General features: G+C 44.7%; 1 protein-coding gene across 1 annotated transcript in view; it reads left to right on the top strand.

Annotated features, from left to right (window-relative positions):
* The first annotated feature begins 9129 nt into the window (after positions 1-9129).
* DDR2 (discoidin domain receptor tyrosine kinase 2) overlaps positions 9130-25677 on the top strand; it is an 87795-nt gene continuing 71247 nt past the window's right edge. The window contains 1 exon segment of the mRNA XM_006173134.3: positions 9130-9321. Within this exon segment, the coding sequence (XP_006173196.2) occupies positions 9304-9321 (18 nt within the window). The 5' untranslated portion in view covers positions 9130-9303.

Below are 25677 nucleotides of genomic sequence, written 5' to 3'. Positions count from 1 at the left end.
TCTCAGATCACACCGTAGGTTGTGTCCAAAGACCAGTGAGGTGGAGAAACTGCCCCAGACACTGGTCCCCACATGGAACTTGGTGAGGGGAGCTCAGTGAAGTCTGAGGGGTCTGGAGGCCTGTCCCTGAAGGAAAAGTCTTGAGGTAATCTGATATGGAATGAGAAACACGAAAATTCTCAAAGACACAGTTGAAAATTCTCAAAGACACAGTTGAACATCTTAAAAGTCAAGGACTTGAAATTTTTGTCATGATGGTTCCTGCCATGCAGAGGCACGTTCTTAACAAAAATGATGCCCCCATACTCATTTCTTTCTTGTTTAAGACCTCAGTTCACTGGCCTTAGGCATATCTACAATGACTTTGGGAAAAAATGGACTCCTTTAAAAAGAAGTATAAAAATAATACAACGCTACCTCAGAGAAGATTTCTTTTCTAGGGGAGAGGACTTAACTCATAATCTGATCAGTCGAACCCGTTTCAGTCTTTTTCAAAAGACACTAAATTTTATAAAACTGACATTATGAAGCTGGCTTTTTCTAAGAAATCTCAAGTCCTGCTCTTGGATCAGCACTTGCTCGCTGTTCTCAGAAAAGTCAGCCTGGCTTCATTTTTGGGAGAAAAATGTTGCATCTTTTCAAATGGGAGCATCAGAGTCTATCTGTGACGGATGTGGTAGGAACCAGATGTTGAGTCTGAGCTCTGCTTCCCTGTTTGCTGGATGACCTTGAGAAAGTGTCTTCACCTTTCTGGGATCTGCTTTCTAGCTTTTGTAACGTGGATTACTGCCACAGGCCGACAGCATTAGCTTGTTTCCTGTGTAGTGTGCTCAGTCTTGACACAGGAAAAGGTTTCCAGTGACTGAGGGTAAAATCTCATCTAGTCTTTAACTGCAGTTTGGTTGACTGATCTATGTGATTTATAATTGTGAATTGATTGAGTTTTACTATCTGTTTTTCTTCTATGCTGGGTTCCCAGGTCCTCTCCTCTTTGTGGTGACAGGAGTCATTTACCAGATCATTTTCTCCTTCTATTTTCATTATTTAAGCTGCTCAATCCAGCCCAGATCCTAGGAGACCCAGCATAGATGGTGGGGGTGGTAGGAGAGTACACGTTCCCAGTGCGGGGATGTTCGCAGCTGGAGGGAGCCATGGGTTCTGCGAAAAACACCACTCCTCTGCCCGGAGTCATCTTATTAGCTGCTTCATTTCAAGGGAGGAAGGTTAATTTTGGGTCCCCCTTGGAACATGGAGGGGACTCTTGCCAAATCCAGGATCACCTTGAGCTGTAACCTCATGAGGCCCCTGGATGGGTCTGTGTGTCTGCTTTGGACCAGACCCAGGGTGCTGCCCTGTGTCCTATCCCCAGTGAGGGTGCAGGGTGGGGGTCAGTGTTTATCTTGGTGGGCCTCACTTGAACTGGACACTGCTGTTTTGTTGGTTCAGGCTGAAGTATATTTCTTTTTTTAATTGCCCCGGCACTCTCCCCAGGCTGCTTAGTCTGCCAATGCTGTTGGCCCCTGCTGCTCTGATCCCCTGGGATCATGAGGAGAGCACTGTTTCTCCCTGCTGGCCCCAGTCTAGCAGCAGCCAATCATGGCTGGCATGCATGGCTACAAGTACTGTTAGGTCAAAGGTCTAGCCAGTGAACTAGAACTTCAGTTCTCTCCCTAGTTGGGCTGAAGCTCCTGAGCAGGTGGACCTGTTGGGATATGTACAACCTGTGCCAAACAACTCCTGGGGCAAGAACTGGGCAGCCTGCTTGCTGTCGAGCTCAGGTTGTGAAGCACAGTAGGTACAATTAAGCATACTGGAGCCAGGCTGGGTTCAAATGCCACCTCCACTGCTACCTGGATGCATTAATGTAGGCAAACATGTCTCAGTTTCCTAATCTGTAAAACGGGTATATTTTGAAGGTTCTGAGGCTATTGTGTTGAGGATTGAGTGAACTAATACATTAGATTGAAACACATGTGACTGCTGGTATTTTAACTGTTTTAAACCTATGAACATAACAAGGATTAGTAGAGTGTTTTAAAAACATGACAACTATGTGCTGTCTAAGAAACTCACTTTAAATACAATGATGCAGGCATGTTGAAAGACAAAGGATGAGGAAAGCTATATTATGCAAATATTTACCAAAAGAAAGCAGAAGTGGCTATATTAATAGATGTGAAAATCCTCAACAAAATATCAGCAAATAAAATACAATATTGTATTTATACATTCTTTTTAAAGAATTGTACACTGCGACCAAGAGGGACTTATTCCAGCTGGGCAAAGGTAGTTCAATACAAAAAATCACATGATACGTTACTTGATGTAGAAAGCTCATTTGACAACATCCAACACCCATTCATGATAAAAACTCTCAGCAAATTAGGAATAAGAGGAATTGCCTCACTTGATAAGAGTATCTATTGAAAAGTCTATAGCAAACCGTGTACTTAATAATGAAAGACTGAGTACTTTCTCCCTAAGACTGGAATGAAGGCAGGGATGTCTGTCTTGATACTTTTATTCAACATAGTACTGGAAGTTCTAGCCATTGCAAAAAAGTAATAAAGACATGTAGGTTGGGAAGGGAGAAATAAAACTACATTTAAAGATGACATGATTGCTTACTTATAAAATCCCAAGAAATCTATCAAAATCCCTTTCTTGGAGCCAATAGAGGGATTCAGAAAACTCACAGGATACAAACTCACCAAGCTCATAAGATAAAAAAAAAAATCAGTTGTATTTCCATATACTAGCAACAAACATGGATACCAAAATAAAAAAAAAAGACATTTATAATCACTAAAAAATTCTTAAGTATAAATTTAATAAAACATGCACAGAACTTGTTTGCTGAAAATTATAAAACCTGAGGAAAGAAATCAAAAGTCCTAAATAAATGGAGAAACATACTATGTTCATGGATTGGAAAACTCAATATAGTAAAGATGCCAATTCTGCCCAAATGGATATATGGGCTTATCACAACTCCTTTCAAAATATTAGCATTTTTAATGAATCCAGAGCATATTATTCTAAAATGTAGATGGAAAGGGCAAATAATTATAATAACTAGAGCAATTTTGAAAAAGAAGAATAGAGTGGGAGGAATCAGTCTACCCTATTTGAAGACTTAAGTGGCTGCAGTAATCAAGACTGTGTGGCACTGGCAGAAGAATAGACACACAGATCAAAGAAACACAATAGAGAATCCAGAAATAGGCCCCCCCCCCCCAACATGCCTCTGTGTGGCTTTATTTTGCAAAAGAGCTCTAGACCCAGAGTCAGGAGGCCCATGTTCGGGTCCCAGGACTACTAGTCACTTGCTGTGTGGCCTTGGAAGAGTGGCTTCTTCCAGTTCTAAAAGTCTTTGAGGCTTTGGCTCTGAATCACTTAATTTTTTCTGGCTCAGTTTCCTCTCCTATTTAAAGGGGACATCCCGTCCTCTCTTTCTTCCAACCTTCTGTTTGACAAGCGATGACAAAATACCTTTCTCTTTGACGTATCAAGAATTCTACAAGCCAGAAGAGTTGCTACATTGATTGAGTTCATAGGAAACCTCAGCACCGTCAGAACTTGACTCTGTGCCCCCAAAGTTAAATGCCAAGGGCTTTATTATAATTTGTTAATTTGGTTTCTTTCTTCCTAACACTATCATTTCCTCAGTTTGGACTCCTTAAGGAGCACGAGGAGTGGGACTCACTTTTGTGGAGCTGTTTTTGGAGTTCTTCAAGGTTCAAAGTTCTGGGCTTGGCTATGTGAACCTCTGGGAATGTCTGTCAATAAGAGATTAAGAGAGGTTCGAAGACAGAGGCTCTGTTTCCCGGTAGAATACTTCTGCTTGTGTGGGCAGAAAGATCTGGAAATAATTCAGCCAACCAACAGCTAACCACCCAAAGAGGATTATATGTAGATTCACGTTGTGTGGGTCCTGGGAGCTTTGAAAGCCACATACTTGGAACACACGCACACGCGCGCATGCACACACACATACACACACAGAACAATAGCACCCTTAGCACCAAGGCCACCTTATGTATTTACTACCATAAATAGTCCTGGTTAAAACCAAGTAGGAAAATTTAAAATATACAGATGCTGATAACACCCAGACTTTAACTGGGGCACAAGAACTTTTCTTTCTCAAGCTCGTGAGGCAGGACAGCACAGTGATTAGAAGGATGAATTCTAGACGCAGACTGTCTGGGTTGAAATCAGCATCTCATCATTTATTAGCCATGCTTTTAGGTATCTATTAGTTAACTACTTTGTGTCTGGTTTGCTCTTCTGTATAACTGGAATAATACCTCTCTCATTAGATTGCTGTGAGGATTTGAAGAAATAATTTATGCTGAGCTTTTATGCATGAAACACACTTAGAACAGAGTGAAACAGAAATAATTGTATTCTTCTACATAACATATGAATGGAGTGGGACAGCTGGGGCCCCATTGCCTTAAAATAATTTCTCCATCTATCTTGTCATGGTACTGTTGCCACAAGACTCCTACACCATTATTGATCTGAGTCACTAGGTACAAAAATTTTTTCGAGGAGGGTCAGCAGAGTAGTTGCTAAACTAGCTTATTAGACTGGTGGGTTAGTGACCGGGGTCTAATCTCAGGGCTCCTGTTAACAAGGTTTGTACTTGTAGACAAGTCAGTTGGAGTCCCTGAACCTCATTCTAACCTGTACACCGAAGAGGCTCAACTATACGATCACTGATGTCCTTTCCAGCTCTAGTAGCTGAAGAGATAGGTGCTCCGTAGATGAAGAGAATTTTTTTTCCCCCCATGGAGGCTTAAGAATAGCTGCTTATTCATTAAGTACTTTTTAATGCAGCTGCTACTTTTCTAGCCCTTTGACCCATTTAACCCTTGTAGCAATCCTATAAAGAAGGCTTCATCCTTATCCCCATTTTATAGAAATGGAAACTGAAGCAGAGAGAGCGTAAATGATTTGCCCAAGGTCACATGTCTACCAAGTGGCAGAACTGGGATCACGTCCAGATGATGCAGAGTGCACATACTAGGCATTTCATTCAGTACCAGACAATGCTGGGCAGATAGTAACTAACAAGAGGAACCGTTTCCTCTTCATCACGGACCTGTGAGAGCACCTGGAGCTTCTGGGAGGCCCTCCGTAAACACTTAGCGTTCTTGTTGTTGACGATGATGACACAGCTGTGTTGGGCTCAGGTGACTTCAGCCTCCTGGCCATGTGTCAGAAGCTGACTGTGTTAAGCTTCATTTTCTTTTGTGGATGTTATCCACACAAGCCGATCTGGTCGGCTGGTCAGGGGCACAGGAGGACTCCTGACAGGGTGAAAAGTAGGACAGTCTGGCGCGAGGAGAAGACAAGGAGGCTGCCAGGCTTTGGGCTGCTCCGTTCTCTCCTCTGCCCGCCACTGTCTTTGTTTCACGTCCGCCAAAGTGGCACTGCGTGTTCCTAACACGTCCCTCGAAGGTTCCCTGGGTGTGGTAGAAGGAAGAGGAGGCAACGCACTACCTGCATGAGAAATATGGCAAGGGTTTGCTTTTTCCTGCGTGCCCAGTAGCCTCATCTCAAGCCTAAGAGCAAGTGTGGCCAGCATGGCTATAAAGTGGCACCGCTCCTTGGCTTGCTTTCCCTAGCCTCTGTAAGCTCGCTGCTGCTATTAGACTCTCCCTCGCGATGTTGAGAACTCACTTATTTCCAGAAGTGACCATGGTAGATGAGTAATGTTGCTTTGTTTTGAGCGCTTTTTATTTTTTTAGATTTTGTTTTATTTTTTTAGTTCTGTACATTGTTGAAAGGATGTAATCTTTAGAGGCGTTTTCCCAGCTGTCCTAGGAAAAGAGTTCTGATCTTGGAGCCAGTGTCCTTGGGTATTCCAGTCTCAGTTTTGGTTTTAACTGACTGTGCACTCTTATGACCCAGATTTCTGATGGGGAGGGAGGAAATGCCTGAGGCACTGAACCAGAGGTGATACTGCCTGGGTCAGATTGGAGACAGGGAAGAGGTTGAATTCTAAGACCTTGATCTCATCGATTCTGGCCCTAATGTAGTTACTAACCTGATCCCACAATGAATAATGAGTATTTAGGGTACACATGCCCAGCATTAATGGGGTACCTGGGTGGATGATTTTTATGGGTCCCCTTTTATATGTTGGTAGGACCAGAGAAATGAGACATGATGTAGGTGGGCATCTGGCATTTTCACTCGTAGCTTTTTGAAACTGCAACTCAATCTACTAAAAGTTTCCAGGCCGACTCAGGGCAAAGGTGATTGTTTTGGAAAATGTGAATGAGATTGGTCGGGCGACTCCAGGGTTATGCAAGCGAAGGGATGGAAGCAGTTGAAAGAACTTTTGCTTTGGACACTCTTCGAAGGGACTTTTACCAGGGGGAATACTTGAGCACGGGTTAAGACTGAAACAAGTGAGACCAACATGTTTCTCCAGTCAAGTGCCAGCACACACAAGTGGACACGGTCCCTTGTTCTGTGCAGCGTGAGACTTCTCCTCTGTCTCCTTTCCTTTGCACGGATGCCGTGACCACCCAGTGCTGACGGTGTGCTAATCAAAGACTCACAGCTAGTCTGTCTATAGAGCTTACCATTGGTAAGATACCTTCTACGTGTTTTAGGAATTACCTTGTAGTCTCATGGAAGCCATGTGTGATAGATAGAATTGTTATAGTTTACTAATAAGGCAACTGAGGCACAGAGAGGTTAAGTATCTCCCCCAAGGTGAATAAGTGGTTCAGCCAAGATCTGAACTCAGGCAGCACCTGGCTCTAGAGTTTAGGCTTTTAAGCACAACACTGCGCCGTCTCCGTAACATCTACCAGGTTATGGAGTTCAAGCTCTGTCAGTTGAAAAGCATTTCTGCACCATCTGTATTAAACATCGGGGCTGTGTGTGGGTTATGGTTCTTTCTGTAAGGAAGGCTCTGCCATGACTCACAGGAGAGGGGTGTCCTGGGGAGTGTCAGTAGACAGGATAATCCAAAAGCTGTCCTGGGTTGAACTGACCGGTCAAGGCTGCCAGGACACTGGCTGGAGAAGGTCCAGGAAAGTACAAAGGGTGGAGAGGTAACTCAGCTCCTGGCGGGCCCCTCGGCACCTGCCAGTCCATGGCTCGGCTGGTTCCGGCTGTGGTGCTGGCTCTCCTCAGACTCTTGTCAATGGGTTGGTACGTTGGTAGCCTGGTTTCCTCTGGGATCCCCTTACCATGTTCTGCCAGGAAGGCACCCCCACTTCTGTCGTGTGCCCCAGTTCCTGAATTCAGTCTGGCCAACCGGACTGTGTTTCCGTCATCGTCATTGGCTTTGTGGATTATTCTGTGCATCTTTCTGGGCCGGTGTCAGGGCTGCCTGTGGGCTGGGCCCATGGCTCTGGTGCCAGTTGTAATGTGATCAACCATTGTAAAGATAACCAATGGCAAGACAGCAACACAACCTGTCATGGGGCTGAAGCCGTGGCAACCCATGTGCCATCACATGAATGTTTATTGGATGTGGTGGTGGCTGTACTTGGGGTGCCATCACAGTGCCAGTCACTGTTTTGTTTTCACCATGACCCCATGTGGTAGATGCAGTTATTAAACTCACTTCACGATTGTAGATGCAAAGGCACAGAGAGGGTGCATAACTTGGCCTGGGTCACACAGCAAACACATAGAGGAATTAGGATTTAAACCTAAGCAGTGAAGGCCCAGTTCCTGTGCTGCTGACCACCAGGCTACCCCTCCTCCCCTCTGCTAGGCTGTGTAGGGGATAAAGTGATGGGTAACACAGAACCTTCCTCCAAGGCTGTGTCCTTGGCCTCATTCATTTAGGTTTTTGGTAGCCTTTGGGTTTACTTTAAGTTGGTGAACTTCTGGAAAATGTCATTTATAAGTAACGCCTCAAGGTTTTGTCTCAGGCTAATTTTCGAAAAGGTTTACCAAGAACACAGATGACAATACTGAGCCATGAGGGACCAAGATCATTTAGTCCCACCTTATCATTTGTGATTAACAATAATGGCCACTGAATACTGAGCACATCCTGTGAGCTGGGCCCTTTCTAAACACTTCATACGGGTTTCCTCACCTTCTGCTGCTCTCTGGGAGTGGACTGTGATTATCCCCATTTTACAGAAGAGGAAATTGAGGTTCAAGGATGTTATATAAACTGCTCATGTCACACAGCTAGTAAGTGGTAGGGCTGGCATAGGAACCCAGGCAGCCTGGCTTCAAAGTCCATGTTTTTAATTAACTGCCACTTGAGGGTGGAAGGATCACTGGGGTTAGGACAGTCCTTCCGGCTCTGCCAGATGTCAGCATGTGTGCTGCTGGCCACGTCTCCCCCCTCTCCAGTTCTCCTGCATTCATTAAACAAGTCTATAGCACACCTACTGTGTGCCAGGCTTTGTTAGTACTGGGCACATATTGGTGAATAAGACAGACTTGGTCCATGTGCTCGTAGAATTTCCAGTTGAATTTTCAGTTTCCTCACCTGTAAAAGATAAGAATTAAAATATATTAAAAACATTTCTCATCCTTTTGAAAACCCATGCGTCTTCTTATAAACAATAAAACATTATGCCTTCCCTAATGGTCTTTGAAATTTCCAAGTAAGTGAGTTACCATGACTAAAAATAAATTAAAGCTATGATAATATTGAGTAATTTTTGTTTTGAATCACACAGGCCTTCATCCCTACCCCTAGGGATATTCGGATACCCTGGGCCCCCAGCGCTGGGCATTCTTTCAGGGAAGAATCATTGGGATGGTATTCTCGCTCCAACAACAAAGGGATCTAGAGTTGAATTTTCAATTGCTTTGAAATGCTGGGGTTGTGTCTATTTAATTTGTGTTCATTCTTTCACCAGGCTTTGGCCCTTGGGTGTATGTGGCAAATAAACTTTACTCATTCCTTTTACTGAAAACCCTTTCCCCCACCAGGGCATTGTTGTGAGTCACAAGGCTCTCTCACCATCTGACATTTCCCCATCCTGTTTATGGAGGGAACACCAAGGGACAGGCCCACGTGTCTGACACACAGGCCCACAGGCTCCTCCCCCTTCAGCGGCCCTTGGGTTAGATGAAGCTTTTGGCTCCAGGGCATGTCTGGTCTGGGCGGTTTGTGCTTTGAGATTTGCATGGGAAACGATGCTTCACAGACCTCTTAGGAACACCAACTGGCTTATAAGTGCCTCCTGAGAACTGGGCTCTGCAGAGATTAGTTTCTTTAACTCAGTGCCTCTCATTTGCTAATCTATTACCCATGCTGTCCTCTGACCACTACAGGGACTCACATATAAACGCTCAGGGATGATGTCTCCACGCAGGGTAAGTGAGCACAATGTGCATGCTGGTTGTACTGAAGTCGCAGAGAGCAGGATAATTTTTAAAACATTTAAAAAAAAATTTTGACAAGGACATGAGATATATCCTCTGAACAAATTTTACAGTATGTTATGCTGTGTAAAGTATGCAGTACTTTTTTTTGACTGTAGGTACAATGTTGGTCAGCAGATCTCTAGGATGTAATCCTCTTATGTAACTGAAACTTTATGCCTGTTGATGAGTAACTCCCAATTTCTCTTTCCTTCCCAGCCCCTGATAACCATAATTCAAGTTATTTTTTCTTTTTAAGTATAGTCAGTTCACAATGTTGTGTCAATTTCTGGCATACAGCATAATAGTTCAGTCATACACACACATACATATATTCCTTTTCATGTTCTTTTTCATTATAGGTTACTATGAGATATTGAATATAGTTCCCTGTGCTATACAGTAGAAACTTGTTGTGTATCTATTTTATATATAGTAGTTAGTATCTGCAAATCTTGAACTCCCAATTTATCCCTTCCCACCCACTTCCTGCCTTGTAACCGTAAGTTTGTTTTCTGTCTGTAAATTTCTTTCTGTTTTGTAAATACGTTAATTTGTCTTTTTTTTTTTTTAGATTCCACATATAAGTGATATCGTACAGTATTTTTCTTTCTCTTTCTGGCTTACTTCACTTAGAATGACGGTCTCTAGGTACATCCATGTTGCTGCAAATGGCATTATATCATTCTTTTTTATGGCTGAGTAGTATTCCATCATATAAATATACCACAACTTCTTTATCCAGTCATCTGTTGATGGACTTTTAGGTTCTTTCTATGTCTTGGCTATTGTAAATAGTGCTGCTGTGATCATTGTGGTACATATATCTTTTCATATTAGAGTTCTTTCTGGATATATACTGGAGTGGGATTGCTGGATCATATGGTAAGTTTATTTTTAGTTTTTTGAGGACTCTCCATACTATTTTCTGTAATAGCTGCACCAAACTACATTCCCACCAACAGTGTAGCATTTGTCGTTTGTGGACTTTTTAATAATGACCATTCTGACTGGTGTGACGTAATAGTAGTTTTGATTTGCATTTCTCTGATAATTAGCAATATTGAGCATTTTTTTATGTGCCTATTGGCCATTTTTATGGCTTCATTGGAGACACAATTCCAGTTTTTGATTTTATGATTTTGACTATTTTATATATCTCATATAAATGAAATCTTGTAGTACTTGTCTTTTTGTGTTTGGCTTATTTCACTTAGCATAATGTCCAATTATAATGAGAATTTATTTACCTGAGGTTCTAAAAGCAGTGATAGATGTTGTGAAAAAGATGCAGTTTAATTCAGTAAACGTTAGTGTGGGCACTATGTTCATGACAAGCATATAGAGATGAATGAGACCAGTGCCCAGTGACTTGCTGGCAAATGACTAACAGGAGGCTCTGTAGGGGGAGGGAGGAGCCCTGTTGTGTAGCATTTGCTGATTTCCACAATGTAAAAATACTCTGGCTGATTTAAAATACCATAGTTGGTTTTAAGCTACCAACATGATGTCAACCAGCTTGCAGAATTCTTGAAAATTTAATAGTCAGCTCTCACGAGCCTATATGAGCTGATCCTGCACTCTGTTGCCAATGTATGCTTTCAAGAGGTTGTCAGTTTAGACTGGAACATAGATAATTTGTGAAGCAATATGATGAGAGCAGAGATAGATGTATGTACAAGGCAGAAAGGTGTCATGGGAGACAGTGATTAAATTCTGTGATGGGCACATCCCCTGAGCTGCAGGGGCAGGAAAGATGTGGAACGAAGGCCTATAGATAGGTGGAGACAGGGACCTTAAAGCATCCCCATTGTCTTCAGGTCAGAAGGAATCACCTTGGCCAATCTTAAGGTCCCTCTCAGTCTGATGTCACCATTCATGGCTAACCTTTGGTCTGACTCTTGGGAACACATCTTTGCCCTGGCTCACACTATTGTCCCCCTTTGCAAAACCTTTCCCCTTCATCTCCATTTCCCTACTTTCCTCATCCCCCTTCATGAACTCTTCCAAATCATGGAAAGCACGAACCATAAAGAAAAGATTGATAAAGTGAATTACATCAAAGTTAAGAATTGATGTTCATCAAAAGTCCCCATTTAAAAACTAAAAGGCAAACAAGAGAGTCAGGGAAAATACTTGCAGCACTTATAACCGACTAAGGGCTTGCATTCAGAACACATCAGTAAGTCACAAGTCACTAAGACGAAGACAGAAAAAGGGAGAGACTTGAACAGGAACTTCACAAGAGTGGCTATCCAAATGGAATAAATGAGAAGAGGCTTACCTTCACTAGTGGTTGGGGAGGTGTGATACCACCACACACCCACCAAACTGGCTAAAATTAAATAGACTACCAAGTATTGTTGAAGATTTAGAGCAATGGAAAATAACGTGTGTTGCAGGTGAGAGCTGAAATCGATACAATCATTTTGAAAACTTTTGAAACTAGCTATTGAAATTGAACATACACATACTCTATGACTCAGCAATCATTCCCCTAGATACATATCCCAACCCCTCCCCCAAATACATATGTACTGGAAGTTCAAAGTTATGTACTGGAATGTTCAAAACAGCATCCGTGGTAATGGCTCCAAATTGGAAACACCCAGATGTGTATCAACAATAGGGCATGAGCTATGGACCATTCATAAATTGGCATCCCATTTATGAATGAAAGAGAAGGAAGTGTTCCTCCATATTACACATGGATGAATCTTACAAATCTAATATTAAGTGAAAAGGGTCAGACACAAAGAATACAAATGAAATTATTCCATTTATATGTATTTCAAGAATAGGGTAAAACTATTGATGGGGTTGGAAGTCAGTTTACTGGTTACTTTTGGGGAGGAACAAGGGGGTTAGTGACTGAGAGGGTCACACTGGGGGCTCTGATGAGGTTCCTTTTCTTGCCCTGTGTGCTGGTAACAGGGTATATTGATTTTGTTATAATTCGCTGAACTCTACATGTATGACTTGTGTACCTTTCTGTATGTCTTATATTTTCATTGATTATAATTTTGAAAACTGTAGGAGCTTCTGAATCAAAGTGTTAGCATTAGAAGCGAATGTGTGTTCTCCTAGACCATTTTTGTGTGTTCTCTTTCAGCGTTTCCTATCTTTGTGAATTTAATCATTAAACCTTAAAAGATATGTTGAGAGTGACCATGTGCCAGGAACTATTTTAGATACTGAGGATAAACAGGGAACAAAATAGAAAACATTGCTGCTCTCATGGAATTCACATTTTCATGGGACAGGAAGGCAGTTGAACAAACAAATATACAAAATATCAAATGATGATGAGTGCTCTGAAGTAATATTAGGGGGTAAAAAGATAGAGACGATGGAGCTGGGGTGAGGACTTGGGTACTGTTTAGGTTTTACGTAGAGTGAAGAAGACTCTTCAGTAAGGCAGTGTTGGAGCAGAACCTGAATGAGTGACACATGAGCCTAGGAGATCTACGGGTGAAGAGTAATCCAGGCAGAGAAAACAGTAAGTGCAAAGGCCCGGTGTTAGGACCCCCTCCCCGCCAGCCTGCCCAAGCTGGAAACTGAGGCCTCACTCTTGGCTTTCCTCTCTCTCTTCTTTACCCTTTTATTCAAAACAAACCACCAATCCATTTAATTCCATACCTAAATATCTCTTAATTTTTCCACTTTCTCTCCATCCTCCCTGTTCTTGCCTATTTGGGCAACCGTTTCTTAACTCTGCCTTCCCGTGTCCCTTTTTTTCTCTTTGGTCCTCTGATGGGATGCCCCTTGTGCTCAGAGTAAACACCCTCCAAGGCTCCTGCTTTCCTTTCTGGTCTCATTTCTTGCCGCTTGTGCCAGGCACTCCGTGCTCGAGTCAACAGCCAAACTGAGTCCATTTCCCAAGTTTCCCTCTGAGACTCTGGACTCTGGGCTTTTCTATATGAGGGTGCTTCTGCTGGCAACATTCTTTCCTCTCCCCACCTACTCATTTCAGGCTCCACACATCCTGTGGGTCTTGCTTAGATGTTGTTTATTCTGGGAAGCTTCTGCTGCCCCTTAGCTGTCAGCCAAATGTCCTCCCCAAGGGTCTCATAGCACCCTGTGTCTCCCCCTCACTGTAATTGCCTTTTATTTGTCTGACCCTCTCCATAAACTCTCAAACAGAAACATAAGTAACTGTTTCTGTTTTGTGTCCCAGTGCTGAAGGCAGTTTAGAAATTGCACAATAAATTCTAAATGAATGAATGCGTGTTGAACTGGATCCTTGTGATATGACAACAGTCTAGGAGTATTTTTATTAGTCACTGCTAGAAATCTTTTACAGTCAAAACAATATCCATTAAACTCACAAAAGCCAGAGCAGTTTCGTGTTTAAGTTCTTGTTCCTGGTAATTTTGTGTTCCATCATTTCTCAAACACGTAAATATTATCTTTCAAATTTTAGTGTTACCTTGTTTCACTCAGTCATAAGTAAAACATCAATTCAGAGAGCTCTGAGTCTATTTGTGAAAAAAATTCAAATACAGAGACCCAAATGTCTGGCTCTGGCTGTAGAGCAATATCCTTATTGTGACATTTCTAGAGTTGAGAATTTCTAGAAAAAAATTCCAAGTTGAACTTTATGAGTTTTGTCAAGTTTGGGGCATGGCAGGCAGACATTCTTTCTAATTGGTCACAGCCCCTTCCTATGGAGATGAAAGCTTTTCACATGATGGGAGAGTGGGAGAGACAAGAGAAAGAGCAGATAGAAACAGGGAAGGCAGCTCTTCTTACGCTGACCCTTCCTACTTAGGTGACAAGTGATGCTGCTGATCCCTGATGCATGAGAATTAGGAGAGAGTTGAGCAGGGACTGAAATGGAGATGGGAGCACGGTGCCAAAGTCTCTCAAGGTGACTTTTAAAAATTGTTTTAACAGAATTGTTTGGAGAATGACAAATATTTGCGCATCAGGCACACTCATGGCTACCATTTTTTGAGTGTTTGCTATATGCCAGGCTGTATAACTGCTTTAAGTAGAGAATCTTATTTAATTCTACTAACAGTTGTACTGAATCAATACGATTATATCCCCATCTTGCAGATAAGAAGGTAAGGCTCAGAGAGGTTGTGTGATTTGCCCTAACTTACACAGCAGGTCAATGGTCATGCCGAGCTATGAACCCTCCCTCTGGCTTGAATGTGCAAGATTGCTAATCACTAGGCTCTCTGGCCTCCCGTATCCAGAAACAAACCAACTAAAAGTCAGTCTAGAGCTAAATGCATCTCACTTTAGGTTATCTATTCCTGTGGATTATCCATGGTTATGCTCCACTACTGGTTAAAGGGAAGGAGAGAACTGACAGCAAACTCCATGCACATGTGGGCATCTGACCTACAGAAGACCCGGACACATCATCTTTTTCACCAAATAACACCTAAAAAGCTTCCCCAAGCAAGGAATCTTAGAAGAAGTTCTCTAATATGTGGATGGGGCAGGTGAGAGTATCTTCTTTGAGCAAAAAGCGTCCCTCCTCTTTGGGGAAACATTGATCCTGGAGAGAAGGAGAGGGAACAGCTGGCTGTCTTTCCCCAAGGCCGGCAGCCCCCTCTCTGGCCTCCGGGCTCAGCGCTCTGGCCGAGGGCGTGTTTGTTTGGCTGTGACTCTCTCCCTTCAGTTTCCCTCCCGGGGTGTCAGATTTCATGAGCTCCAGGGCCAGAGCCTGCCACAGAGCTCCAGGCTCCTGCCTGTTTCAGCCTGAGCCTCTGGCTTTAATCCCTGTCTCCTTGGCCAAAGCAGGGCGAGGGGTTGAAAAATGACACTGATTGGATTCATATTTGATGGGGGCGATTGCTGGACAAGCACCTCACCCATCCCCAGCCCAAAATGAAACTGACAGCTACACCCTCCTGTAGTTTGGAGCCCAAACCACCGCCTTATTAAGAGAGGCCCCCCCCCCCCCCGCCCACACCCTGGCAGCTGGTCCCGCTCTTCCTGCTGGAATCAGAGGTGGGCCGCGGGCCTCACAGCCTTCTTCCCTGCCCTGCTCTCCGCCCCGCCACCGGTTTCCTCTGACGGAAAGCCCCCGCTTGTTTAACTGGCCTAGTCCTCTCCTTTAGTCTCCAGAATTCACTTCCGGATTTCTGGACCTTGAGTCCCTGTACTTCGCTGTCTAGAATCTCCATTTTCCTACTGAGATTTCCATAAGAGGCCCACCCAGAGCCCTTCCCTTGTGCCTCCACTCCTCCGTTGCTGAATCCCCCATTACCCTGCTGGGTGGCTAATGGGGTTGTTGCCGAAACTTGGCCTCCGTACCTCACCTATGGAATTGAGACTTGAGGTCAGAGTTTTGGATGAAGTAGAAAAGGCAGCTTTATTTCTTTGCCAGGCAAAGGAGCTCATGTCGGGCTAATGCCTCTAAGACTGTGAGCCTGCTGGGGAGAGAAGTTAGGGGGTTTTTTAGTAAGAGTTCAAGGGGCAGCACTGGTTTCCATGGAGATCATGTACAGGGTAACCACTTGTCTCAAAGTTAACCTTGTTTTTGTAGATGCAGCAGTCCCCCTTCTGCTGGGTCTGATGTTCACCTCTGGCTTTGGAATTCTTCTGCTATCCTTGTGCTTAGAATGAAGGTGCTTAGGAAAAGGGTCTGTGGAAAAGCGCTGTAGAGAAAAACTTGTGCTGTTTAAAGTCAGGTTGGTATATGCTTCTAGCGCTTTAGGCAGGCTGAGGCCTGAGACTTCTTGCCGTGGTGTTTGCACAGGCTGGGACCTGCACCTAGAACAACAGAATACAAAGAAAGCATAGGAGGCTAAAAAAATAGCTGCAGACCTGTGCAGTTGGGGGTGGGTTATGGACAACAAGATGCACGAAATGACAAACTGCTGTCTGTGAGGTGCTGGGAGCAAAGTGAGGGGGATGGGCAGATCACCCGAGACACCACCCACCCCCCAGCCCAATCCTGGTCAGCAAACGCTTGAGAAAAGCCATTTAAACTGTTATACAATTAAGCAGTTACAAATACCATACAGTTACTGATGACAATAGGGTCCTGCTCAGTTCCAGGGTCATGGGCACCATCTGAGGGGGAGAGCACAGTCAGGAAGAAATAACACAAATATAAGCAACTCTTCCCTGCTAATTTGTTTGTTGAACTTCATAGAATTCATGGATTAAGATTATTGGTTAGAGCATGTGTTTCTTAAGAGATGTAATTAGAGATGTTTTTTAAGAGGAACCAAGGACTATCTCCCAGAGCTGAACAGAGCAGCTCAGAGCCAAAGTGGTCTCCTGGGGAGGTCAGAGAACCCCTGACAAAGAGCAGTTGAAACCACAGACTCTTACCCAGTGGTTTGTTGAAGGCTGAAGTAGCCCAATAAGTTTATAACTACTGTAGCATTTGACATACTTGGAGAAATACACCCCAGAGGGAGACCGAATCTGACAACTTCGCATGCTAACCTGGACTGCTTTTTGTTAGGGCAAAGGAGGAGGTGGCTTTTGTTTATTTTTGGTATGTTTGTTTTTGCTGCCAAGGGGTTGTAATGTCATGATTATTTATTATTATATGTATGAGCCCTAGCCATGTGCTGGGGATAGTCAAAATGTATTCACTATGAAATGAGACAAACTCCAGTCATTTAAACAGCTCCAGTTGTAGATGTGAAGCCAAGCACTGTTTTAAGTATTAGAACATGATGGTCCTTTTGGGCAGTCCTGCTGTTAGCATCCCATGTTTTAAGTGAGGAGACTGAGGCATGAGCATTGCATAACTTGTGTGAAATCACACAGCTAGTACAGATCAGAGTTGAGATTTCAAGCCAGGCCATCTGGTTGCAGGGCCAGTGGCTCACCCATGGGGCTATCCTGCTGGTTATGATTGTAGAAGGAAGGGTTATAGCATGAGACAGGCTAAAAGTTATCCATTTTGAATCCTCAGACCCTAGACTTATTGATAGTAAAGATAGCAACTGCCAGTTAAATAAATCATCTCTGAAACCAAGAATAGAATCTACGAATCTGTTGGTGATGGAAGTTTGTAACATACCTCCTTGTCTACGTGCCTTGGAACTGTCTTCTCAGAGCACCTTGTAAAGTGAAATTGAACACTGGGAGAGCTGAGTGAGGGGGTAACTGAGAAGGTGAGAGAGTTGAGAAGGGAGAGAGATCAGACAGATGGCAAAGCTCAGTGGGGTACTGTGTCCAAGCAGAGCCATCCAGGGATTCAGTTCTCAGAAGCTGTCCAGGTAGACGCTCTGCTTACTGGGGGGAGTTAGTGCCTTGCTGTGTGCATGCTTGAGGCTGCTCAAAGCACAGGGAGCTATATTCAATATCTTATAATAACCTATAATGGAAAATAATCTGAAAAATGTATATATAACTGAATCACTTTGTTGTACACCTGAAACTAACACAATGTTGTAAATCAACTGTATTTCAATTTAAAAAAAATAAATTTTATTTTATTTTATTTTTTTAACACTTTATTGTGGTAAAAAAAACAAATTTTAAAGAAGGCATCAGGGGAGGCATGCATGGTCTGTGACTCATTCAAGGTGTCTAATCCTGCTGCCCATTTAAGCCTGCCCAGTACAGAGAATTTTATTTTTTAAATTTTGAATTAGTTAAATACAGAGCTGCTTAAGAGAGTACATGGTAAATATTTTTGTTTGGTAATTATTATTATAGTCATAGCAATTATAGAAATTGCTGTTTTTTTAAAACCTTTAAAAATTTTTAAAGTTTTATGTAATTTTTAAAGATTATTTTCCATTTACAGTTATTATAAAATATTGGCTATAATCCCTATTGGACAGGACATCCTTGAGCCACTCTTACACCCAACAGTTTGTGCTTCCTGTCTGACTTATTTCACTTAGCATGATGCCCTCCAAATCCATCTCTGTTGCAGCAAATGGCAAAATTTCATTCTTTTTTATGGCTGAGTAGTATCCCATTGTTGGTGTATACCACGTCTTCTTTATCCATTCACCTGTCAATGGACACTTGGAGAATTAATTTACTCTTCCTTCTCCTTTATTTTCACTCTAGATATGCTGTGGTGATTACTTTTCAGAGGAGAAGGAAGAGTAGTACCTAACTCAAGCTGGGTTGAGATCCAGCCCTGTGATGAGTGTCCGGTTGTCCTCTTCCCACCTCTCCTCTGACTCCTGCTGTGTGGACACAGCTTAGGCATCTTCAGGGCCTGGAGAAGGTTGTGGTGAAGAATGTTCCCACCAGCATAAGCTGACTGCTGGGAGGCTCTTAGGCACCTTGCAATGCACGGCTCTCCTTTTGAACTACGAGGGGGGTCTAGGAGGCTGTTTAGAGGGTTCCTCCCTAATTGTTCCTGTTGGTTTTTTTGAAGTGCTTCTCCCACCAGTCATGACCTCTTAAGAATGTGCTTTATTCCTGAAGTCCTGTTCTGGGGGTTTCAGAGGAAAAGGAGGAGAGATTTGTAGGTTTTTCCAAGCCTGAAACTGCTCTGTTTGATTCAGAGGATGAGGAGCTTTTAATCTGTGACCCTTTCGGTTTTCTGGGGGGGCTCTGTGAGGATATTTTCTGGGGTTCTCCATACCCTTATTTAACAGAATTATCTGCAACAGGATGTTTCCTTGGCAGGGAATACAGGAGAAGGCTAGTGTAGACGGCTAACTTGTGTCAGGGCACCCTGATGCCTAGGAACATGGCAAGAGGCCAAGGGAATTTTGAAAACGAACAAGAGGCATTTGGACTTCTCAAGTGTCTTCTCAAGAACTGTTCACTGGATTGAACTGACACTTTTCTCATTGGTGTTATAATTCTAAACCCTTGCCTTGCTAGGCCGTGAAGACTTGGTGATTACCTTCATCACATCTACGTTGGCTCCACTCACATCCATTCATATGCCATCGTTTCAATTCTGCTTTAACTCTGGACCCTTCCCCAGTGTCACTTGCTTGAGAAATAGTGTTTACCCAGCCCCACACTGTGAAAAACTGTCGTATTTGCTCTGACTTGGGAGTGTTTACTTTTATGGGCATTGGCTTTGCAGAGTATGGGATGTTGTTGGAAAACAGTTTGAGGCTGAATGTGGTTTTGTGATCTGGTTCCTACAAACTGTCAGGCTGATGGCTGGGTCCTGGATGCCATGCTCTATGTGGTATTTGATTCATTCCGAGCCTGAGAAAATAAATGCAAAATGTAGAGCATCTTCAATGTATTCAACTTCTCTTAAGTTTTTAAAAATTTCATTTTCTCTAAGAATCACTCATTATTTCTACAACTGCCATCCAATTTTACCTAAGTAGAAACCCAGTTTTAGTTTCATAACACTATGCAAAATTCTATGGTAAAATTCTTAAATACGAATACCAAGAGTTTTGGTTTTGCAGAGAGTTTAGCTAACACTCAGAAAGATCTCTTCCTCCTAATTAGCTTATCTTCTCTCTGTGGTCTGTTATGTCGACTGGTATCCAGCTCAGTTAGTCAGGAAAGCGACCTCCCACACACGCCCTGAGTATAGTCATAAGCATTTTCAAACAGGTACTGTTACTCATGAGACAGCTTCTTTAAACTGCCGTGGGCACACACAGGTGGCATCCAGCATGTTTGCAGTGACCGTAAACTTTGCTCTGAGCCTGTCTCTCACCACGTTTCTTGTTTCCAATATTGTAGGATTCAAACTTTCGGATTTGCTTTCCTGTTTTCAGCCTTAGATCACCCTTCACTTGATGTTCAGTAGCAATACCCTGGCTTCCACTGGGAGCATTATCTTCTGCCACTTTGGGCACATGTGCTGCTTCTTGTCAGCCCTGCATCCTGTACCCAGGCTGGGACCTCGTGGGTGCTACGCCTACTGGGCTATCGTGGACCCCACGGCCATGACCTAGATACGCCTGTATGCCACGTCCCTTGTCAGGGAGTCAGGTCCAGAACATCATGAATCTCATTTGAGTGCCATATTGAAGATGCACACCCAGGGGAATATTTTGTTCCCAGGGCAGCCTGAGACTCTGGGACTCCAGGATGATAAGGGTAATGCTGAGCTTTCAGACTTTCTATCATATGATTTCAGCCTTGGGACCCCTTTGTCCTTGCAGATCTTCACATGAGAGGGAGAATTTGTGCAGAAGCATGAGCATGCTTGGGTTGGGTCATTCTTTTACTAAACATGTTTAGATGCATATTCTAACCAAAATTTTAGAAGCAGTGGCACCCCAGGACTCTAATATTGGGATCTGGGACTGTGACAGGCCATTGGAAGAGGTATTTTTGACATGAAACAGCTGTGAGGTGTTAGAGTCATTCGTCACTTACAGGGCGCTGTGGGGAACAGGACAGAGTCTGTGTTTTCAAATTGCTTATAGATATGGGGTAGAGACAGAAGAGGAAACTATGGACTGTGTAATTAAGCCAACTGTTTACCTCCCCATATTCCATCTTCTGTGTATGTTGTAGTGAAATGAAATAGGAGAAACACTGCGCAGTGTTGGCTTATCTTTCACTGGTATTCAAGACTCTGATAAATAATTCAGATTTGAGGCGATCAGGATATGAGAGGAGGAGCTGAAAAAACAAAGGTAATTTACCAATGTATGTTTGTAGATTAAAACACTTGAATAAGTAGGATTCTCCTGCATAGAGAAGGACTCTTGCCTACAGTTTCCTAAAAAAAAATGATTTTTCAGCTTCTACTTGAATATACACTCCCAATAATGGGGAGCTCATATCCTCACAAAGAAACACACCTCATCTTTGGATGGCACTAATTTTTAGGATTTTCCCCTTTATTTTTGGTTAAAAAAAACACCAAAACGTTCTTCCTCTCTGAAACGTCCTTAGTTTTGACTTGGCAGCTCTGTTGTGTGGTCTGGATCCTTCCACTTCAGGACCGTGTGTCATATGTATGAAGACCCCCCACCTCCTAGTAGAGTCTTCTTTTTTCCAGGGGAAACATTCCAAGGTCCTGCAATGAGTCCTCTTGCTTTCTCTGTGGAGAAACAGCTTCTCTTTTCTCCCCACTCGGTGTGGGTGAAGCAGCTTGAACCTGGAGATCCTGGAGATTCTGCCTCCTCGGACTTGCACAAAGCCCAGCATGCCCTCCCTGAGGAAGGTCTCCTTCCTCTTATTAGTCCCAGTTGTGCAATTTCAAATCCTTCTCTTGCTCCTCTTTGTCTTATTTTTTTCCCTCCCAGTGTTTTTATCACACAGGCATCATTGCGCATTGTGACTCACATTTCTTATCTTTACTTCTTTGCAATTACGGTCACTCTGCCTTTCTTCTTAGATGATTTCTTCCATTCTCCTTTGAAAAATTTTAACTTCTCCCACCAGCCGGTGCTATTTAGGTCCTTTTCGTTGTCCTCCAGTTTTAAAACCAGATTACATTTACAATCCGTAGAACCAGTCAGTTCAAAAACACCAAAAGCAGTGCAAAGTCTTAAATGCACTCTCTTCTTGCGTGGCTGTTGTCTACCCAACTAGACTCATATGTGTGACCCTGCGGATACATGACTGAAGTGCCCATCACTGCTGCTGTCTCTGAGCACGCAGTTTGTTGATCTGGGTTTAAGAGTGTTTGCGTCTGTCTATGTGCGGGTTCAATTTAACTCCCGTTTCAACCCCGTGCAACCCCGTGCTTCTCATTCTCCTCTCAATGGCCGTAGCACTTTTACTTTCTACCACAGAATTTAATTGTATAAACTTTGGTGCTGCTCACTGTCAAGAAGGAACAGAATATGAGAGAGGGCATGTCCTCGGCATTTCTCCCCTTCATTTTGCAGATTGTCTCTTAATCTGCTAAACCACTCAGCTTGCTAACTCCGTTGGCTTTAGTAGAGAAAAGGGCTTAACCTGTGGCATCTCTGACCTTGTGTGTGTGCGTGAGTGTGTGCATCTTTTCCTTTTTACCACCTAGCACCTGCAGTGTGTTTGGTGTTGGGGACTCAGCAGTGATCAGAGGGAGATGCTGTCTCTGCCTTCAGGGGATGTAAATTCAAGTGCAGGCCAGGCCGTGTGCTAGGAATCAGGCACTCCAGGCCCCGGTTTTTCTGTTTAATGGATTTTGCAATAGCTGCTTCCCCTCCACTCAATGCCGGCCTTCTCCAGAGTCTCTCTGACTTTCCCAAACCCAGTTATATCCTCTGTGAGCACGCGGGGGTCCCCACGGACTGGTGACACCACCCACCATTGGATCCTGTTGCTCGGTGCACATTCTTGTAGCTGCAGCTGAGCGGGATCCTGCAAGAAGGAGCTCGGCCCTGCACTTGACTCAGACCTTCCCCTTGCCTTTTAGAATGTCTGCCTGGCGTGGTCATTGAGAAACCTCAGCCTGAAAAGAACCTCAAGCTTCAGAAAGAGGCACCCAAGTGTGTTTGCTGTCAAACACAAATCATTGGCGAGTCTCCTTTTCACTTCCTTTTCTGGAGGAGGCACCACATATGAGGGTGTTCAGGGCATGGGGCTGGCATGGCATAGAAAGGGCACCTCCCTGTCCCTAACCCCAGAAGTGCCATGTTCCCTGATGACCAGGGTCCACCTTGGAGCAGCGGAGGCCCGCAGCCTGAGAGCATGAGGGGATGGGTGGGGGTGCTGGCTCTGCAGAACGTGCACGTGGGCCTTGTTCCCGACTGCGGAGGGTCGCTTGCGTGCATGCCCTTCACCCTAATTCAACACACGCCAATAACAAACGACTATCAGACAGGGCCTCTGAGCAGTCACAGACCGTTTCACAGAACACGAGTTTACCAGAGACTCTTCACGGTGAGCTTAGCTTTTTCTTCAAGGAGTGCACCCTGTTGGGGCTGCCAGGTTCCCCTGGGATTTGCCCTCTGGCTTTGGCGAAGCCCTGGGGAGAAAGTCCCCAGCTCCAGCCTCCTCCCTTCTGATAAATGCTTGCTGTTCTGCTCAGTGGCCGCCTCCCAGGACAGGGGGTGGGGGGTGGGGAACCAACCTCCTTTCTGTGAAGACCTTTGGCTGGACTTCTCTGTCTCTCCCAGGGGTGAGCAACTGCGGTTCCTGCAGCCTCAGGCTTGGCACCAGCTCATCTCTGGTGGATCCAGGACCTCGATCTCCCATCTCACTCCTGCTAGGGCCTCTGTGTCCCTGAGTGACCCCGCAGGATCCCTCTCCATCCGACTGACTCTTCACAGCCCCTGCCATCTGTGACTTTTGTTCTAGACACAAGCCTGAAAGGGGCTGTGCGGGCTTCTCTTGCCATCTCCGCTCCGGCCTCAGTCTGGTGGCACTCTCCTCTGTGGTCTGGACAAGGAACGGGGATGAACCTGGGCTGCCTGTTGTCTTTGTCTTGTGATATTTAAAGCAACCCAAGTGGCAGTGACTGTAATCCAGTATGTTCCTGGGCTGGAGGGAGGAGTGGAGCCCCACCTGGGTCGGGGGCAGTGCTGTGATGCTGCGGGAGCCTGGAAAGTGTTTGGAACTATGGCTGACAGAGTTTAGATGCCAGGGCTGAGAGGGGCCTCAGAGCTCCTCCATTCTCACTCACCCTCCCAGTCCCCCACCCCCAGTCTGAGCCCATCAGGGGAAGGGACCGCTCAGGTGACAGCGTGGTTAGTGGCAGCCCTGGGGCTAGAACTCAGGGCCGAGGTGGGTTTGCAGGTAGTGTGTGCAGCTTCTGCTTTCGCCCTCCTCATCTGGTCAAGATCCTTTTGAGGCCCTGAAGTTAATGTTGTACTTGTAATTTTATATTATGTTAATAAAATGGACCCAGTTCAGGCCTTTCTAGGGCACTGAGCTCCCTGTGTGTGTGAGTTCGCGTGTGAGGGGAGGGGGCAGATGTGAACACCGAGCTGTCCCAGTGCTGGGGTGCCAGACGCAGCTCGGAGGCCAGGCGCCTGAGAGGCCCCAGGTCAGTCAACAGGAACCAAGGGGCACGAGGTGGAGGCAGGTGGGGACCGTTTTATGTTTGGAAAATCCTGCCTTCACTTCGTCTTTACTCTCCTTCCTCTCCCTCATCGCGTGAAGGCATTCAATGTGGCATTCCCTCATGCTAATAATCTAGAAAGGATCCCAGGCTAGTGATGTCACACGGTGGGTGTTCTGTGGTCCCTTCTGCCCCTGGCAGGGCCGTGTCTTCTGTGACAGTGATTTCACTCAGCGTCCTCTCTGCTTCCTGGATGACGAGGGAGGGGGCCAGATAGCTCCAGGCTCTTTCCTCCCCCACCGCTTTGCCGAATTCTGGTTGTCAGTTTACAGATGAAAAGAGTGAGGAGAGCAAAGCGCTCTTCTAACAAAGGCAGGAGCAGAGCTGGCTGTGCAGGGAGGGTCGCCTCGGGTCACCAGGGGCACATACTGTGTGCTTAAACACCGACAGATTGGGCCAGTCTGGACTTTGGCTCAGCACCCAGCAGCTACATTTTGAGAAGCATGAGATCAGGACTCCCCGAGGAAAGCTGGGAGTGAGGAAGACATCAAAAAATCCTTGGGAATCAAGACAAAGCAGGGGGATGTTTGGTGTGGCGATGGTGTGTGAATGTGAGTGTGTCTGGGGGCCCCTTTCCTGCCAAAACCAAGCTCATTTCTGCATATTTGTTTGCTGAGTATTAAATACTCCAAAGATTGCTCTTGCTATTTGTTGAATCTGAAATGAAGATGACTCAGCAGAGAGGAAAACAAGCTTTGAATGCCCCGAGCGGCCCCTGAATGAAAGTCTGTGGTCCTAAAGCAAGTGGCTTTTCTTCTCCCCACCAAGCCCTGATCTCCAACACACACACCCGAGCACAAGGACCACGCACAGCTGTGCACGCGCTGCGCCTCGATTCCGCTCCAATTTGACCCAAGTGCCTTTATCTCGTAGTTCATTTCCCCGTCCCACTCCGGCAGCCTTTCCAGGGCCCCACCCTTTCCTGCAGGAAGGCTTGTCTGAGTTTAGGTGGAGGGGCCCTGGCTGCAGGCCACAGCTGGTTTTCCAGGAGGGCAGGCACTTCCTCTTTGGCCCTCATCACGGGCTCAGTGTGAAGATTCCTCAGGGAAATCTGAGACTTTTTACTCTTCCACAAAGTGGTAGTGGCCTCAGATTGTCTCTAGCTTTTGGACCTGGAAAGATGGATTGTCTGGGGAGAATGACCATCTGCCACATCAGGTGCCCTGTCTTGTATGCAAGCTGTATTCCTGAAAAGTTGGGTATAAACTGGATTTAGGTATACTGAATCATATTCTGAATTACTGGGAGGATTTGCTCCCAGAGGAACTCTGCAGTGGACCCTTTTATTAAGTGAAGACTTATTTTGTAATGTGGAGACTCACTCAGTGATTTATGAGTCTGGTAAGTAGATGGAACACTTCTGTATACTGAATGCTATTTTAAATGTACTGCGTGGAAACTTGTTATTCAAAGGTACCCAGCACTGAGGG

Source organism: Camelus ferus, chromosome 21 (assembly GCF_009834535.1).
Source record: "Camelus ferus isolate YT-003-E chromosome 21, BCGSAC_Cfer_1.0, whole genome shotgun sequence".
In the NCBI taxonomy this organism is placed as follows: Eukaryota; Metazoa; Chordata; class Mammalia; order Artiodactyla; family Camelidae; genus Camelus; species Camelus ferus.
Note: the sequence above shows the minus strand (reverse complement) of the source record. Positions and strands in the feature narration are given on the sequence as shown.